This window comes from Natator depressus, chromosome 3 (assembly GCF_965152275.1).
Source record: "Natator depressus isolate rNatDep1 chromosome 3, rNatDep2.hap1, whole genome shotgun sequence".
Classification (NCBI taxonomy): domain Eukaryota; kingdom Metazoa; phylum Chordata; order Testudines; family Cheloniidae; genus Natator; species Natator depressus.
Window position 1 is genome coordinate 99,232,353 of NC_134236.1, and position 17,718 is coordinate 99,250,070.

The 17,718-nt window shown below is 39.3% G+C and overlaps 1 protein-coding gene and 1 long non-coding RNA gene across 2 annotated transcripts in view; one reads left to right on the top strand and one right to left on the bottom strand.

Annotated features, from left to right (window-relative positions):
* LAMA2 (laminin subunit alpha 2) overlaps positions 1-17,718 on the top strand; it is a 472,624-nt gene that overhangs the window by 274,798 nt on the left and 180,108 nt on the right. The window contains exons 14-18 of the mRNA XM_074948401.1: positions 460-671; positions 7,932-8,043; positions 12,229-12,282; positions 12,448-12,561; positions 17,493-17,620. Coding sequence (XP_074804502.1) covers positions 460-671; positions 7,932-8,043; positions 12,229-12,282; positions 12,448-12,561; positions 17,493-17,620 — 620 coding nt within the window. The remainder of the gene's footprint in view (positions 1-459; positions 672-7,931; positions 8,044-12,228; positions 12,283-12,447; positions 12,562-17,492; positions 17,621-17,718) is intronic.
* The window catches only part of LOC141984897 (uncharacterized), an 82,280-nt gene that overhangs the window by 40,250 nt on the left and 24,312 nt on the right, over positions 1-17,718 (bottom strand). The window lies entirely within an intron of this gene.

Genomic DNA, 17,718 nt, shown 5'->3' on the forward strand with positions numbered 1-17,718 from the left:
AACTAGATAGGCAAGACTAAGTACCCAAAGGAGCCTCTACTAATGTTAGAAAATATTGTAACTACATTTGTAAAGATGAGCAAGAAAAATGAATAAATATAATACATTTGTTGATTGAAATAGCATTTGCAGACACTTTAAACCAATAGTATACTTTAAACATCTGTGCTGTATAGTATAATGTATACTGTGCTTCAGTGGGTTATCTGGATTTTCTCATACTCATTCAAAGCTATGCCACTGGGTTCCAGTTGGGTTACCTGGATTTTGCATGCACTGACTTTTTGCAACAAAGCTCATATCAGGAACATTGGAAAATCTAGTGCATTCCTGATATAGACTGTTCTCATAAAATATGCTTTCCAGTTCTTCTTTATACCAAATATCCACAATGATACAGCATCTTTTCTACCCTTTTTTATATTTAATTGTATCCCTTAAACACATCGCTCTCTCTAGGGAGCTGGCTTAAGAATCAGCACTTCAAAGGAGGGCATTCACCTGCAGCCATTTGAAGAACACACTGAAGAAGTTGTGCTGAAACCGGACTTATTTACTGTACACGGCACTGACTCTCCAGTCAACAAAAGGGAATTCATGACTGTGCTGGCAAATATAAAGAGGCTCCTCATAAGAGCCACATACAGCTATGGGATGGATGCCATCTACAGGTAGATGTGGGAACTGCATTTATGACAATGTTCTGCAGGCCCTCTGATGAATGCTTTTATTTTCTCTTTGTGCAGGGCTGAGGTTGGTGTAATTTAGAAGGATGCTTATTGTTATTTTTCCTCAATTAAATCTTTAACATTTATTTAAGTCTTAACATTTTCAAATAGTCTGCATTTTTCCCATTCTAACTCTTTTTTTGAGGGGGGGGCTTTTACTGGCTAACCCACAACAAAGTGAAATCATGTGGACTATTAAGGAGAGAATCACAATTCTATAAATAAATCTATTTTGAAGCACTACATTTCCGTTGTATATGATAAGTGATTCTGATGGCTCATAGTGCTGAGATGCCTTCGTTATGAGAGGAAGATCTTAATTTTTGTTTCCCCATTTAAAGAATAGAGTATGCCAGGATGTTAAGACCATGCAGCAGAGAGGGATCCTTTAGCTCTCAAAATGAATAAAAACCAAATTGACAAAATGTAGCTAGAGGGATTTTTTTTAATCGGTATTGTATCTACAGCTAGGTAATCCCAAACCTTTCCCTCTGATTTATGTCAGATTATTCTACTGTCTGGTCGTCTTAAAATCAATGGTTTCATTTGTAGTCTTCTGAACTCTTTCTATAAAATGAATGATGTGTGCGCTGAGGAGCTTTATGTGAGCTGGCACAGTAGCAATCCCATCTAGGTGGCTGCAGTGTGCAGTCTACAATACCTACAAAACTATGTGGTTCAATCTATAAAGCTAGCACTGGATTTGAAATTTCTGTTAGTGCATTAGTGGACACTGCAGGTGGGCCAAAAGTCAGCCTGGTTCCTGGTTCCGTAGATTTATCCTTTGTTAATGCATTATTGCTCAGTGACTTGAATCATGTTTGTAAAATTTGGTACTGGAATTAATTCCAATTTATGTTGCATTGTGGTTTTCCACTCATGAGGTATAATATCTGAAGTGTAGACTAACCCACAAACCAGTCACTTCAGTGATCTTAACCAAGTGGAGGTAGAGGGAGCTGACTGCAATCCTGTGATTATTTGCCTTGAATGAAGTATTATCCAAAAGAGGAGAGTAATCAAAATTTCTGTGTTGCCCTGTTCCAATAGAGCACATTCCTAGATATAGTATATGGAAGCATCTGCTAACATTTCCAATACTTTCTAATTTCTCACCTTTACTTAGGGAGCCTAAAACTTAATCATTTTAAGTGGTATCCAGCTGAAACGTGGCAAATAAGTTGAAAGCAAATAAACACCAATTTTGCAAGTGTGCAGAGTGTCTTAAATCACAAAAGCCATTGTTTTAATTCCAAATGGGTTAAACAAAGATTCCAACCAGTAGATGTGGAAATGCAAGTCATGGCAAGCATATAGCTTGCTGATGTCAGCTTTTGTACAGGTGTCCAGGGATATTTGTCCCTGTAACATTTGATCTTGCTTCTTTAATCTCTTCCTTCCCTTTCTCCTACTTTGTTTCTTAAGATGCTTTTCTGTGTCTTGTTCCTTTAAACTTGAGAACAAGCTAAGCTGCAAAATTTGGTTCTAGATCTAAATTTTCCTCAACTTAGTAGTGTTTGGATCTGGCATTTTAGTTTGACTCATTGTGGAGGAGAGAGCCTGCCAAAACTTCAGTAAAGGTCAGCGGGGTTCAAATCTGAGTGTCTTGGCATGGGCCAGTCTCTATTTAAAACTTTCTCCTACAAACTGCCAAGTAGTGCCCAGAGTCCTGCCTGCCAAGTTCCAAGTTTCCACTCCTCTTTTGATTCCCCACAGTTTACTTTCTTGACAGAGAACTCCTTTTAATGTTTAAAGCTAATATGCTGATTCATAAGATCTGCCATGCAGATTAAATATGGTAGCTAAACATTGTGAAAACATACGTAGACCCCCAGACTCTCAGAAACATGGTAATGCTTTTCTTATAAGCACTTTTTCTCAAAAGCAGATCTCAAAGCACTTTGTAAAAGAAGGTAAATATTATTTTCCCCATCTGTAAAATGGGGCCCACAGGTGAAGGGATTTGCCAGGGCATTCTGGAGGCTGCTGGCAGAACCCAGGACTCCTGATTCCCAGTCCAGGGCACTGTCCACACTGCCTCCCCTTTAAAGAAGCCCCTTTGTTGCTGAGATGGTGCACAGCATTTTGGGGGCACTTGAGAGTTTCATGGAAAAAGAAACCTCTCTGCTGAGTAGTATCCTTAGGGAAGCTCAGCAGGAGAACATATGGATGGGTCAGAAAAAAAATCCCTAATAAGTGCTTTGCAGGTTTGTGGCAGTCTCCCTCCAGTGGCCATGGGATTATGGTTGGAAATGCAGGTCCCACAAGGGCTATGATAAAAAAAAAAAGTAGCTGTTAGTCATTTAGAAGAGTGTTCTCTATTTTTATTGTCTTTGGCTAAAAAATGACTTTGAGTCGCTCTCAGGCCACATCTGTCACTATCTCTGGGGATGTTCTGCCTGTGTTCACCACAGACATAATACTCCTAATCAGTGCTGATGGTACAACCTCCCTGCCACACACAGCCGTGGCTGGTAAAGCTGAGATCCACCCACTGGTGTTGTTTAAAGTAGCTTTTTGTGTTTGTGTATAATACCACCAGTATCATGCAAAGCCTTTCACACTCGGAAGATAGCTTGCTCTTTGGTTATCATGGTACACTGAGAGCTATCAGGGTGCTCAGTGCTGTACAATATTGAGGAAGACATGGTGTGAAACCCAGGCTCCCACTGAAGTCTATGGGAGTTTTGCTAAGATTTCACCCAGGGCCTCTGTAATTAAGTTGATCTTTTGCTGTCCATTACATCACACATGTACTGCTAATTTCCAGTGAGTGCCTAGGTCTGACTGTGTTATTTTCTGTTAGATTCCATTTCATTCTAATAAAACACTGTAGGCCCTGGGGCTACGTGGTAATGCTCTTTACTATCTTGCAAAATACCTGATTCAATTCTCAATTGGATGAACACTCAATAATAATCTTGCACGTTAAAATAAATGTATAATATTCAGTTTTCTCCACAGTGGATTTGGCTAAACATTAACTTTATTTCCTGTTCCCTTGGCCCTACGAGTCTTGGGAGTACTGCAGGGAAAATCTTTAAGAGTCTGTGTGCTTTGTGTCACTCAGCAGTGACTCTTCTGGCTTCTTAAAGACTAGTGTTGATAGGTTCTGAAGGAAGTCAGACTTCCCCAGAGAGCTCAGATAACCCCAAGACTAGGAGTGTGAAAAAATAAAGTGTATGTGTGAAAATGTTCCTTGAGGATGTGACAGAGATGCCGAGGTCCCACTCCATCTGGTAAGCATTTGAGGGTTATTAGGTTTCTCCAGTGGGTAAGTTCCACCTCAAAACAGCAGCAGAAACTCACTACCTTTAAATACCCTGTTCTTTTAAATAGAGCAAATATTCAAACTTCTAATGACTTCACATCTGCAAGGATTTTCAAGGGTGATTTGATAGTTTTGTGTTTGAGAATCTCTCCACAGAGAGAGAGAGAGAGAGAGAGAGAGTAAATGAGTTGCACAAAATCATACAGAACGGAGAATTGAACCCTGGTGTTCAGAGTCCCAGTCAGCCTGAGCCTTAACCAGAAGATCATCCCCATCCCCTCTATTTTTTATCCTGACAGAAGGATAAAAAAATAAGCCATACAAATTTCAGTATCATAATAATTTGAGGATACTTCCTATTAATGTGTAATGACTGATGTGCCCTTGAGTAAGCAACAACATTTGATCTTGAATGTCTTGTGGATTATTTTAAAGCTAGGAATGCAATTATTACTCTATCTCATAATTAGGAAGTGTCCTCAAATGAACATCTAAATAAAAGCCCATTTAGAGAGGATAAAACCATGAGGAGACGAGTGCAATGCATCAGAGGGTTTGAAAGCGATTGTTGCTTTTCTGCCTAAAGTGGGAGACTCTGTTAGAGCTTGTGGAATCTTTCAAATTGATTGAACTTTTAAAGTGTATCTATTGTAGTTAGGCAGAACTGAAAAGCTCTGTTGTTACTTAATCCAGTCTTGTTTAGACTCTGTTCTAAGGAAGCCTGTAGTAATAACATTGATTCTTCACTGTTAATATTTGCCAGTGCAGCTAATGTAAATGTGGTGTAGACTGAGATGGGCACTGGAGAGCAGTTGTAGAAATCTTGATAAAGACAATATATTACTTGCAGTCTGAAATAGACTCATCACTTAACACGGCTGCTACTCTGAAACCACTAAAATAGAGGGGAGGAGGACAGGAAAGGCAAAGCAGTGGGGTCCTCTAAATATACAGAATTAGCTAAAAGACAAATGAACAATGCTCAGGTCAGTACCTCATGTTACTTACACAGCTGATGTGATTCGGATGCTTGCCATAGCAGGCAGTAAACTATGCTGATACTGTCTGAAATGTCTCCTTCCTTTTTAATCTTATTTGTATTTAGAAGTCAGCAGTTGCCTGCTGACAGTAACAGTCAGCTTAAATATTTGGTCTAGATGTTGAATCTCAGATTGTTCACGTATCTCCAGGATCCAGTGCTCCATTACTGCCAGCATTATGTATTTTAATGAATGCAGAATGGCACTGAGGAATAGAAATTACAACAATGAAGTGGAAAAAATGCACTGCAGCTTTCTTCAATGAGTAACTGTTTAACACTGAAAACTGTTAAACACATTAAAATCCCATTTAGCAAACAGCAGAACCTAATGAAAATTGGAAGTATTCAGTGAATACAAATGTGAAATAATATTAGGTGAAATGTTTCTGTGTGTAACAGTTTCTCATTATTCTAAATTATATTACATAGAGCTGGGAGCAGACCAGCTGTAGTCAATAGGCAAATGAGATTCAACATTTCACTGGCAATTTTTGTTTTGTTTATAGGTCTTTCTTTCTTTCTAAATTCTTTGATTTACTCTGTGCCTTTTTCTAGCTTTTCAGTCATGTTTCTTTAATATCTAAAGGGCTAGGGATTGTTCATAGAAAGTAGAACTCAAAAAATATAATTGCACAACTGATTTGTAGCAAGGAGCAGGGTGGAATAATGAAGGAGAGAGGGAGCTTGCCGGAGACTCAGGGGTGAACTCAGCTCATCCTCTCTGGGTTGAGTTTTATTGCAGGGGTTCTAGGTTTTGTCTGAACTGATCCAAATTTGGCAAAAGTCTCTAGATGTGCATTACATTCAAACCATGGCAAAAAATAACTCCCTTGTAAACCACACAGAGTAGCTCTTATATTTCCCCAGACTCCATGCTCTACCATCTAGTACAGGGGTAGGCAAACTTTTTGACCCGAGGGCTACATCTGGGTATGGAAATTGTATGGCGGGTGATGAATGCACCGTGGTTCCTGGTCAATGGGCTCCGCGGAGCAGCGCTTGGGGCAGTGTGCGGAGCCCCTTGGCTGCCCCTCCACGTAGGAGCCAGAGCGGGGATATGCTGCTGCTTCCAGGAGCCACACAGAGTGGGGCAAGCCCCTGACCCCACTCCCTTGCTGGAGCATCTGAGCGGGGCAAGCCCCGGATCCTGCTCCCCGGTGCATAATCGAAGGCCGGATTAAAACATCTGGAGGGCTGGATGCGGCCCCTAGGCCATAGTTTGCCTACCCCTGTTATAGTAGCTAATCCCCCTTCCTTTCTTTTCATCTGTTCCCCTCTTTCTCTTTGGGAGCAATCCATATATAGCTGGTTAGGGAAATAGATTTTTTTTTCCTGTAGAAAATTTTGAGACTCTGTGTGTGTGTGTGTGCATTTTTTCAAATCAACCTTTTTTTTTCAGTTTTTGGAAACCAAAACACAAAACTTTTTTGTTTGAAAATCAAATAGTTTTCAGTTTTTCAGTGAACATTGATCTTTTTTTTCACAAAAATTACTATTGTGTCAAAAAAAACTATTTTCCTTTGAAAATGCATTGCGGTGGAAAGTTTTCAAACGCCACCAGTAACAAAGGTCTCCTTTAAGGGTGCTAAGTTAAAATAGGCTCAGCTGCACCTCACTAATTCAAATGGCGTACCTTGGAGCCATAGGTGTAGTTTGACTTCTATATTTGGGGCCAAAGGGCAACTCCAGTTAGGCCAATGGGGCCATAGGTGTGTGTGTGTGGGGGGATATTCTGTACCTGCCCCAGGCTTTCAGTTTTGGGGATCAACAGCCTCCTGTCCCTTTCCCCCCAAAAAACTGAGCCCTGGCTGAGAATCAACCCCACAAATCCCAGCCTGCTTTCAGCCAGTGGGGTATCTCTGAAACAGGGTGCAGCAGAGATGCATGATCCCTTCCAGGACTCACCAAAAGATTTGCACAGTCTGTCCGGTGTGCAAGGAGAGGGGGTCACTTACAACACAAATTTGCATTAAAATAGCTGTCAGCTGTGATGAAGTACTTTCTTGACTTGCTAATTTATACATTTTTGAGTGAAGGTTTTTTAAATAATAAAAATAATACTTAAAGTTTTGCCATGTCATTTGTGGAGAGCATGGAATATTGGAGCATTTTTTCTGACTGGGTAAAATGATTGATTTTTTTTTTTGGCTCCTTAATTTTTTCAAAGGAATAGAAAGAAAGTTACTAGTGAGGGGTTTTAGAGCTAGTTGTCACTGAGATATATATCAGCCATATCACTGAGATACCAAAACAATTCCACAAGAGGTAGACTTAACATTTTCTTTCAGTTTTCTGCTGCAAGATTATGGAAAAAATAGAAATTCCTGTGTGTGTCTCTTCTCTTTTTGTGGCATTTGGAGAACTGGAACTAATGACTCTTATGTGCAAGGTATAGAATTCCTCCTGCACAGAGCTGATAAGTTGAAATCTTTTTCAAAAGGGCAAATCTGCAGAAGAAAAATGTCCCATAATCAAAGCTCAGTAATGTAATGTTTTAAGCAGGAGAAAGTTGTTTTACAGTCTAAAATTCTTTGCTACTTCATTTGCGACAAGCAGGCTATTTATATGTACATCTGTAATGGAAGCTAAAGCATGCAACTTGCGTGCCAAGAATAGCCTTTCTCTTACAGATACAGTATTCTGAGTTTTCAAGTGTGTGCTGACCATATTCTTCTTCACATGATGAACAGAAATAGCTACAAGCCTGTAGATATTCGTCTAGGAAATTGAGACATTGGATAAATATGAATGCCTTCCTATATTTAAGCAAGTAAATGAGAACAGCACACCGAGTCTCCCCATTCACTTTTAGTTGCATCCAAGTGTACTGATCTGCCTTCTATACTTGGTTTGTGAGTTAACTATTTTATTTTTGTTAATCTAAACTCAGGTTGAGTGGGGTTAGCCTTGAAGCTGCTGATCGCTATTCAACTGGTAAGAAGGTGGCATCTTCTGTGGAGGTTTGTCAGTGTCCTCCAGGGTATGGTGGTACCTCCTGCGAAGTGAGTATCCATGTGGAGCTGAGATATATTTCAGTGCAAATCACCTGTGCTAATGCCGCAGTCTATTGGAGCTGCCTGTTGATGCAACATACCAACTGAGCCATTTGATAGATTCACTTGCTCTTGGATTTTGGATCGAATGGGAAATTGCTGCTTGAAATTTCAAGTTGCAGTCTTGTGGTTGTTGTTGTTGTTATTTGATTAGGGAACTTTGGAAATTGTAATAATTATTTGCAAAACATGACTTTTGATTCCCAAGTGCCTCTTCTGTAAATCTGATTTGGTCCCTTGTATAGTTACCCTAACTCAAAAGTAAGACTTACTATTAAATATAATATTTCAAAGATAATGTTTTAGACCCCAACAATGATTTCCACGTTATGGAGTGGAAAAGTATTTCTCTAGAAGATTTTCGTGTGCTCTTCAGGTCATTTGTTTTGCAACTGCACGATTTAGAGACATTACACGTGTATGTAAGACATTGCTTAGCAATAATCTTACAATTTGTGAGCATGAGCTGCTATCAACCACTATCAGACTTCGGCCATGTCTGGTTTACAGACTTCTGATGGTACAGCTATGTCAGTGAAGGGCATGAAGAGGTGTGATCACTGACCGACATTGCTGTGCCAGTAAAAGCCCTAAAGTAGATGCAGTTATACAGCAAAACTCGTTCTTTTCCAGTATAGCTTGTTTCACTCAGTGGGGCTAGAATTTCCTATACCAGCAAAGGGACAGTTTTGCTGGTATATGCTGCATCCATGCTAGGAACACCTTGTTGGTACAGTATACCAGTATAGTTATACTGGCAAAGCACTCATACTATAGACTTGGCTGCAGTGTAGTCATGGTCTGAGTGTAGCTGAATTCCCACTTTTGTTTCCCCAGGTTCTTTGCATGAGTACTGTTCAGGTTTTTCTTTTTGTTCAGGTTGAAGGTTAGAGAAGTAACATATACATGCTCTCAGAACATGCATATCTTCATACAAGCTCAGTAATGCGCCCTTAATGCATGCGCACACATACACGTATGCTTAACCGAGAAAGGCATGGCTTGAGGTAGATTGGAGCGCAAAAGTCTTCAAAAGCTGTGCCTCTAAGGAAGTGGTTTCAAACACCAAGATGCTCTGCTTCACAAAACTACAAACAATATGCCATTTACACAGACACTCTAGGCATTTGCTTGTCAACTCTCTTTTTCTTTAAATCACCCCATGCTTATATATGATATTTAGGGCTTAGAGTCTTGTTTCATGCCAAATGCTTTTGCTTTTTGCTGGGGCTAGTAATACTAATCTAGAAAGAAGACCTAAAGGAATCCACAGAAGCTCGTATCACTTCCAAAATGATATAGATAGGAACAAAATCAAATGAGACCATTGGTTAGCTAGATAGATGCAGCTTTTACAGTCTGTCTCCTGTAGGTACAATTACTTGGGGAAGCACAATTGGCTGAAACACCATTATTATCCTGGACACTCATGCTTCTGACTCCTCCATTACTCTTCTTAATTCAGACCTTAACTTTGATCTCAAGGCCAGAAATTTTAGAGGCCCCTTGACTGCAATTGTGTATAATTCTGCCTCCTGCCAACTTTGGAACACTGGCAGAGCTCCTACTTACCTTGACTCTGCTGAAATTCTGACTCATGCTGTAACACTTCTCATCTTAATTGTCCTAAATCCCTATCTTCTGATCTCCAGGGTGTCCCAACCAGACCATTCTCTTGCTCCAGAAAGTCAGACTATATTACCCTCATATTCTGTCTCCATATCCAATTCACAGTTATTGCCCATTTGCAACACTCCTTATGGATTTAACACACACAAAGGCCTAGAGTCTACAATTGACAGTACATCTGCAAATGGCTGCACTGTCACAGAGCCCTAGTGGAGTCCATGGGGCTCTGTAGGGGTGCAGCAGTCTGCCTGTGTTCTTTCAATTACACAATTGGAGCCTTTGTGCTGAGCAAATAATGTGCTGTGGAAAATTCTGTTTGACAAGTTTAGCCTTTATTCCTGCTGACAGGATGCCAGGGAGCAGATCATTATTTCCTTATATTTATTTATTGAATTGACTGTTGTGAGCACTCCCTACTAGAGATTCAAAGTCTGAGCTGTGTGCTGGCTAATTGAGATTGGTCACAAAAATCACAAAGTATTGTTTCTGGTCCCTGACTGGATGACTATGACTCTTATAATCAGGAGACATGAGAAGGAGCCTGTGGGGCTTTGAATCTCCCAGGGAGTACAGCAGTTGAGAGAGTGCAGTTAAATAGGATTTTAAGTAACTTTAACCTCTTTCTTTCTCGGCAACACTGGCTTTGCCCAAAGCTTTGTTTCTTCAGAACTGAGGCTACTGTAGATTTACTTCAATGGTGCAGATTTTAAATTTAACTTTCTCTCATCCTGTTTATACAAGGCAATTACATGTGCATGCACAATACAACTGATAAATAGGCACTATAGCAATATAAATAATCATAAGAAGAAAAATAGTTGTGAAAGGTGAGGTCAGACCCTTGTCTGGCTCATTCAGTTGCACCTGTGCTAATGCTCTAGTGAGGTGTTTGGGGAACCCAGTTTCATTGCTATGCTAGAAAGCATCCAATCCCATATTAAAGATGTCACCACCAGTGAGAATACTCAAGTGCACAAGCTTAAAATTCACTTTCTACAAGAATTTGGGCAAGGAAAATTGTTCAGTTAAATGTGCCTGGGCACAGCTGAAATGGATCAATTTTTAAAAATCCAAAAATGTTCATGCTTGTGATAATCACCTAGTTCTGCCCATGTCACCCCTCTGACCTTATATCCACCTGTTTCCTTGCATTCTCACTCCTCCCCCTGACCTTGGCTTCTTGCTGGCTTCCCTTTCAGTTTTCCATTGTGGGAGTCAGTGTTTCACTTGTGCTGCCATGATTATGTGGGATTCAGCACCCATCCTCTGAATCAAAGTAATTTCCTCTCTTTAAATCTCAACCCATAAACTCTCTCCATCTCTTCGGTGCAGTTTCTTCCATTTATGCTTTGAATCTCATCTTAGATGTTCCACCACCAAACCAGGCTCGGACTGGGCATCCACATCCCTTGAATGTCTGAAAATATCAGCCTTAAATAGTACAACGTGGTGCATGCTTGCCAACTCCCTCAGACTAGATTAACTTTCTAAGACAAATTAAAAACTGTATATGCAGTTTATAAAGGAGGGAAAGATTAAAACATGGAAGGTGGCTGCTCAGGAACCTATTGATGTGTCTTGCACAGCAGGAGAAAAAACAACCCTCTTTCTGTTTGTTAAGTCTTTTTGTTCTTAATTTGACATCTACAGTTTATCTTGATTAAGAATGCCTAGCCAAAAACAAAACAGCAACAAAAAAACCCAACATCTTTTTCTGGAATGTTTCTCAAAGAAAATCTTCCTTTTCTAATTAATCTTCAAAGCTATCTCATGTTATACAGGAACATGACTAAAAAACAAAAATAAAAAACAACGCCCCTTAAAGAGGAAATGAGATCACTTGTCAACTGTAGGTTTTTTGGAAAACATTTTTTAAAATGTAGGATCATTTTAGTATAAATATCTCTGTTTCTGTAAGACTACTGCCACCTTATATAAGGCTGGCTCTCTTCAAGGTCAATACAGTATGTCATGCACCTATTTACAATATGCAAAATCCTTAGATCACATGAACATCTTTATAGAGGGAGAATAGCTTGTGAAAACTGTAAAGCCATTTTTGAAATATATAATAAGACTGATGCCTTATATCTTATTATGAATAAGTGAAACAGCTGAATTTTTGCTGATGAATCAGTTGTAAGATATCACCTTTGCCAAGAAAAATCTAGTCATGCATTTATTGGATCTAAATTTAAAGTAAATAATTTCAGATGTAAAACTATTATACATGCCTGAAGAAATAAAACTTGCTGATAAAGGAGCATGCTTTGTTTTCAATCTATGTTGTAATTTAATGCAGTCTCCTGTTAGACTTGGAACAAGAAAGATTGAAGGGTATCTTAGTTGTACATTGTTTGCAGTTAAGCTTCTCAAAAAAGGTCCTTGCTTTTTTCTCTCTCTCTTTCAGTATTTTGTCTTCTGGCTATTTTTCAAACTGTACCTCTTGCTTTGACGCTGTCATATTTCCATTCTTCATTTCTCTGCTTTATTTTACCATTTCAGAAGAAAGATCAAGTTAATGCTTCCTCTAATCTCTCACCTACCAATAAAGCTAAGGTCAGTGCAAAGCCACAGTGCCAAGAAGAATAGCTTTCTAGAAATATTTCAATATTTTTAGACATTTAGCAAATACATTTTCTGAGCCTGTCTATCAAATTCAAAACTGTTTAAAAAATAAAGTCACACACTAACTGTCTGACAAATTTGTTGTCTTGCTTGCAGTCTTGTTGGCCTAGACACAGACGAGTGAACGGCACTATTTTCGGTGGGATCTGTGAACCATGCACATGCTTTGGTCATGCGGAGTTCTGCGATGACATCACAGGAGAATGCATGGTAAGTGCTGCTGCCTTTGGGTAACCTGATTGGTGGCACCAATATCGGCTCAATATACCAATACAATTGAATTAACCACCACTGGGACCTCACGTACTTGAGGAAAAGAAGCAGTGATTTGACAGAAGAGATGTTTATATTGAACTGCTTCTGAATGCCCCTATATCAGGATAAAGTAGCTTCTGCAAATAAGCAAAAACGGGTTTATTCACTTTAGTCTGAAGTGGTAAAATAGGATCAACAGCATATGATATGGCATGATGGAAGGGAGCAAAGCATATCAATAAGCTTTCCATGCAAGATTTCCCATCACCTCCCATCTCTGTCTCCTGCTGTGGGGTTATTCTGTTTATTGTTTGTAGAAGGTAACTTTGTAAATTCTGTTATAATATGACAAGAAGGTATTGTTGTTGGCTTCCTCCTTCTAGCTTCAAAGAAATGCTTAATAAATCAGAAAACTTTTTTTGTATTTAAAGCATATGGTTCAGAGTAAATAGAAACCAGCACTTTTCTTGCAGAATGCATATATTCACTATAGTTCCCTGCTAATTCAGCAATTAGGTCCATGCTATTATCCAGAACAATCTTACCCAATATACAGCTGTTTCCACCCTGCTCCGTAGCCTTTTGGAATGGGCGAATTACGCTGAATAGACTGTTCTGATTAACTCAAGGGCATTTTAGTTTTATATTCTCTGACATGGCGTGAAGCTTGAAACAACATTTCTCATTTCATTAGTCTTGCAGAAACACAATTTGAGCCGGTGCCAATTTAGTGGGATATCATACTCTCATTTCCCTGTAGAATTTCAAGCAGGCTCCGTATTGAGCGTGTTTCTAAATGTTCCCTTTTCTTTCCTTCAGAAAAAGCTTCTGGGAAAAGTCCAGAATGAAAATTCAGGGTTTTTACAATGTAATTTGGCATTTAGAATTACTGCTGGTCTTCCTGTTTTCCCCCATACAGGATGTTTTAATTGCCTTGCAGTATAAAACAAGATAGCCTTAATTTGTGGATCAGTGGATTTTTCAAATTGCTTTTCCATGAATAGCATTTTAATTATACAGTAAGTCTTAAAGATGTACCTCGGAAAACATAACTCTCCTGACAGTTACATTTTGAATCCTTCACTTTAAATGCAATGAGAAAAATTCATGACCATTCTGATATGGGTTTGCCTTTCCTTACACAGATAGGGAGAATTTAGTATATTACTGATTGTAGCTCCCAGCCACAGTCTCTGTAACATCAATACGGGATAGAGTCAGTTAAAAAGAATGAAAAGGGAAGGCTTGCCAGTGGGTCAGTATTTAAGGCTCCAGAAGGTAAGTCAGCTGCTCTGGGCTATTTTGCTTAGAAGTGCACAGCTGACTGGGGCCACTTGCTCAGCCAAAACAACCCAATAACCTAGGACCTCTCTTCATTTTTCTCTACCAGTCATTCACTCATACTCCTTTGCGGGGAGTGATGGAGGGCTGTATTGTGGAGCTTGTGTAGTCCACTGATTTTGATGTTCACCAGTAAATCAGTGACTGAGATTCGTATAGTTTCCCCATCAGATGTCTCTAGGAACACTGCTGAGAGGATAGCACACTAGTGAAAAGGACTTGGAAAATACCCAGTTGAATAATACCTAATCTACCTACATTATCAAGCATTTATGCTGTGCTCATCACTGTACTATCTGTGCATGTACTATAGCATTCTGTCGAGAGAGGGGGCACAGAAGGGCTTAAAAGTCTGTCTGGAGGTTTCTTGTGGTTTCCATTAAGTGTACTCTAAGTGAAGTTAGATTGGTTAGTATCCAAGCAGGCTGTTAAATGCTGCTATTCAGTTTGGATCCTAAGGCTTTTGAAGTGAAAGAGAGAGACGTTTGAGTGCTGAAAGAAAGAAATGTTTCACATCAAAGGCATTCTTTATATTGAGATTTACACAGCCTTTTGGCCTCTTTATTATAATTCATGGTGTTTTTTCAGTAATACAACAGACAATTTAGGCACCTAATTTACAGATATGATACTTCTTTTTACTCTTCTTAAGCTTTGAAATGTGGTTGAAAAGCAGCTGAAATATGTTTCTGACTCATGATAAAAGCTCAGATCATCTGCTCCAGCATAGGCCTGTATAAAAAGCTCATTTCTTACGCACATCTTGCAATAACCTGCAAAGCCCTTTGATCCCTGGAACAACTATACAGAGAGCTGCATGCTATATCATTTACATTACCATTGTGATATACATGATAACTGCTTTAGTAAGCAGTGCAAGTTCTAAACATGCAGAAATCCTCTTTTGTAGTGTTATGAGAGCACTATGCAGCATTAGGAGGCTGGTTAAACCTAGTCCTTGTGAAGAACAAAAGCACTCAGTGGCGTTAATAGGCACTGCAGCATACAATATTTGTAATGAAATATTAAATCCCCACTAGTAAGCTAGGAGAAAATAGACCCTCTGAGATTTTGTTTTGAATTTATTCATGTTGGTGATAGGATGGTTCCCAGAATCCTTTGGGAAACTGGCCTGCATTGTTTCTTCAATCATCTATAAATGGGGCACACACCATGAGTACCATAGCTAGGAATAGGCAAGGATTGGAAGGTGGCTGGAAGGATCATGGTGGCCAGAAATATACTAATTTAATATCTCCTCTCACTGTCCTCTGCTAGTGTAAACTAACAATAGGCATGACTCTCCATGACAGAAATCCAGAGGGAGGGCAGCAGTGCACAATCATTCTGCACTGGCAGGCTAAAGGGGCCTTAGTTTAAATAAGATAAAGGTTCTTAGTATATAGCAGTGTTAATGTTTATGCATTAGCAAAGTTATATTGAGGGTCTTGGACACTATTCTGTACTCTGACAGAAATTTTACTGTGTGATCTCCAGGACAAACAGTATAATGCTTTGAGTCCTACCTGAACCTTAGATATAACATTCCTAGTACCTATTGGCAACATTGTCAGTCATCGCCTCATCTTCATCCCATTTCTATTACTCCAGTTTACAAGGTCATCCAGATCTTCTTGTATGATATTCCGGTCCTCCTCTGTATTGGCAATACCTCCCAACTTTGTGTCATCTGCAAATTTTATTAGCACAGTCTCACTTTTTGTGCCAAGGCCAGTAATAAAAATGTTAAATAAGATTGGTCTCAAGACTGGTCCCCGAGGAACTCCACTAGTACCTTCCTCCATCCTGACAGTTCACCTTTCAGCATGACTCATTGTAGTCTCCCCTTTAACCAGTTCCTCATCTGCCTTTCAATTCTCATATTAATCCCCATCTTCTCCAATTTAACTAATAATTTCCCATGTGGAACTGTATCAAATTGCTTACTGAAATCCAGGTAGATTAGATTTACTGCATTTCCTTTGTCTTAAATGTGGCTATAGGAAAAAGTGGTATGATCATTGCAAAATTCTCAGGATGGGGTGAATTGAAATGTCCTACCCCAACATTTTGGATATGCTGATGACTTGGGTATCATAGGAGAGACAGATGATATGGTTCAAAGGATGACTGGAGATTTGAAGGAAGCAGCAAGAAAAATGGGTCTTAAGATTGATGAAGATAAAAGCAAATATATGGTTATGAGCTGATGAGAGAAAAAGGGACAAGTTTATGTAGCAGTCTATAATCATCAGTTAGACAGTTTAAATACCTAGGAACATTAATCACCAATAACAGTATGGTGCGTGAGGAAATTAAGGCATGGTTTCAGAGCAGGAATGCCTGTTACCTTTCTCAGCAAAAAAATTTCAGCTCCAAACTACTACTGAGAAAGACCAAGCTTGAGATATACAAGACTTTGTTATATGTGGATGTGAGACCTGAACACTGACTAAGAATGATAGCTAAATATCTTGAAAAATAAAATGTTGAGATGAACTTTTGGGCCAAAAAGGGAGAATGATATATGGAGAAGAAGTTCTAATAAAGAACTATCAAAGGTCTATGGAGAACCTGGTATAGTAAATGTAGTGAAATACCAACAACTTCAAGGGCAGGTCATGTAGTTAGAATGAGAGAAGACAGACCAGCTAATTGTCTCCTGCAAGGACATCCTTGTGGTGTCCAAGGTAATGGTTGATCAAGGAGAAGATGGAGGGACAATAAATATTGAGAAAAATCTAAGAGCTCTCAATGTGAATTACCCTCAATGGGAAAAGTTATGCCCTTGACAGAAAGAGGTAGGGGCAAACTGTGAGAGCAGCCAGGGACCTCCATGGTCTATAGAGCCAGGGTTCGAATAAGTCACTCGCTAACAAAGGAGCATACGTGGTTGGTTGAGATTCCATGTTTTGGGGGCCAAACATATAAACCCAGCTTCTGCCCTCTAATTAGAAGTAAGACTTGAAGGGAATTTCAAATCTTACTTGTACTTGCAAATCATAACTCTGATCGTGTTATACAGCATAAGTAATAAATTACCAGGGGTCAGCTTCTGATCCAAAATAGAGTGGATTGCCAGCCACAGACCTCATAAAATGAATGACTGTACTTAGATGTGCAACTGCAACAGTTATTTGCAGATGACTGTGTGCTGTATATGTGAGATCGGCATCTGAATCCCTTAATTTTTCATCAAGAGTATAAGATATAAGAGTAAGGCTACAATAATAAACCTTTTCACATTGCTAAGTGCGTCAGGCCCCTTTAAAATATGCCAGATCTAAACAAGAAACAAGGAGGTATAAATACTCTTTTCATTTGGCTTAAGATGATCTCTCCAGAAAGAACATAAATGTGTCTTTGAACCATTGATTGTAAGAGTTAGTTCCCTGCTAAACAGCAAAGCAGTAGAACATGTACTGTAGGGAACAACCCTGCACTAGTGAGAGAATGGATTAGATGACCTTACAAGGTCTTTTCCATGGCTAGTTCTTTGATTTTGAGGTTGAACTGACATTCTCTACTTTCCATCTGCTATTCAGGACTGCAAGTACAATACAGGTGGCCCATACTGTGATAGATGTCTTCCTGGTTTCTATGGCGATCCTACTAAAGGGACAAGTGAAGACTGCCAGTTGTGTGCCTGCCCATTAACTATACCTTCTAACAAGTAAGATGCATATTTACTGTATAACAATAATTTTTTCATACATTTAATAAATTGCGTTATTTTTGTGTTGAGTGCTCTTGCTCTTTTGGATGAGGATC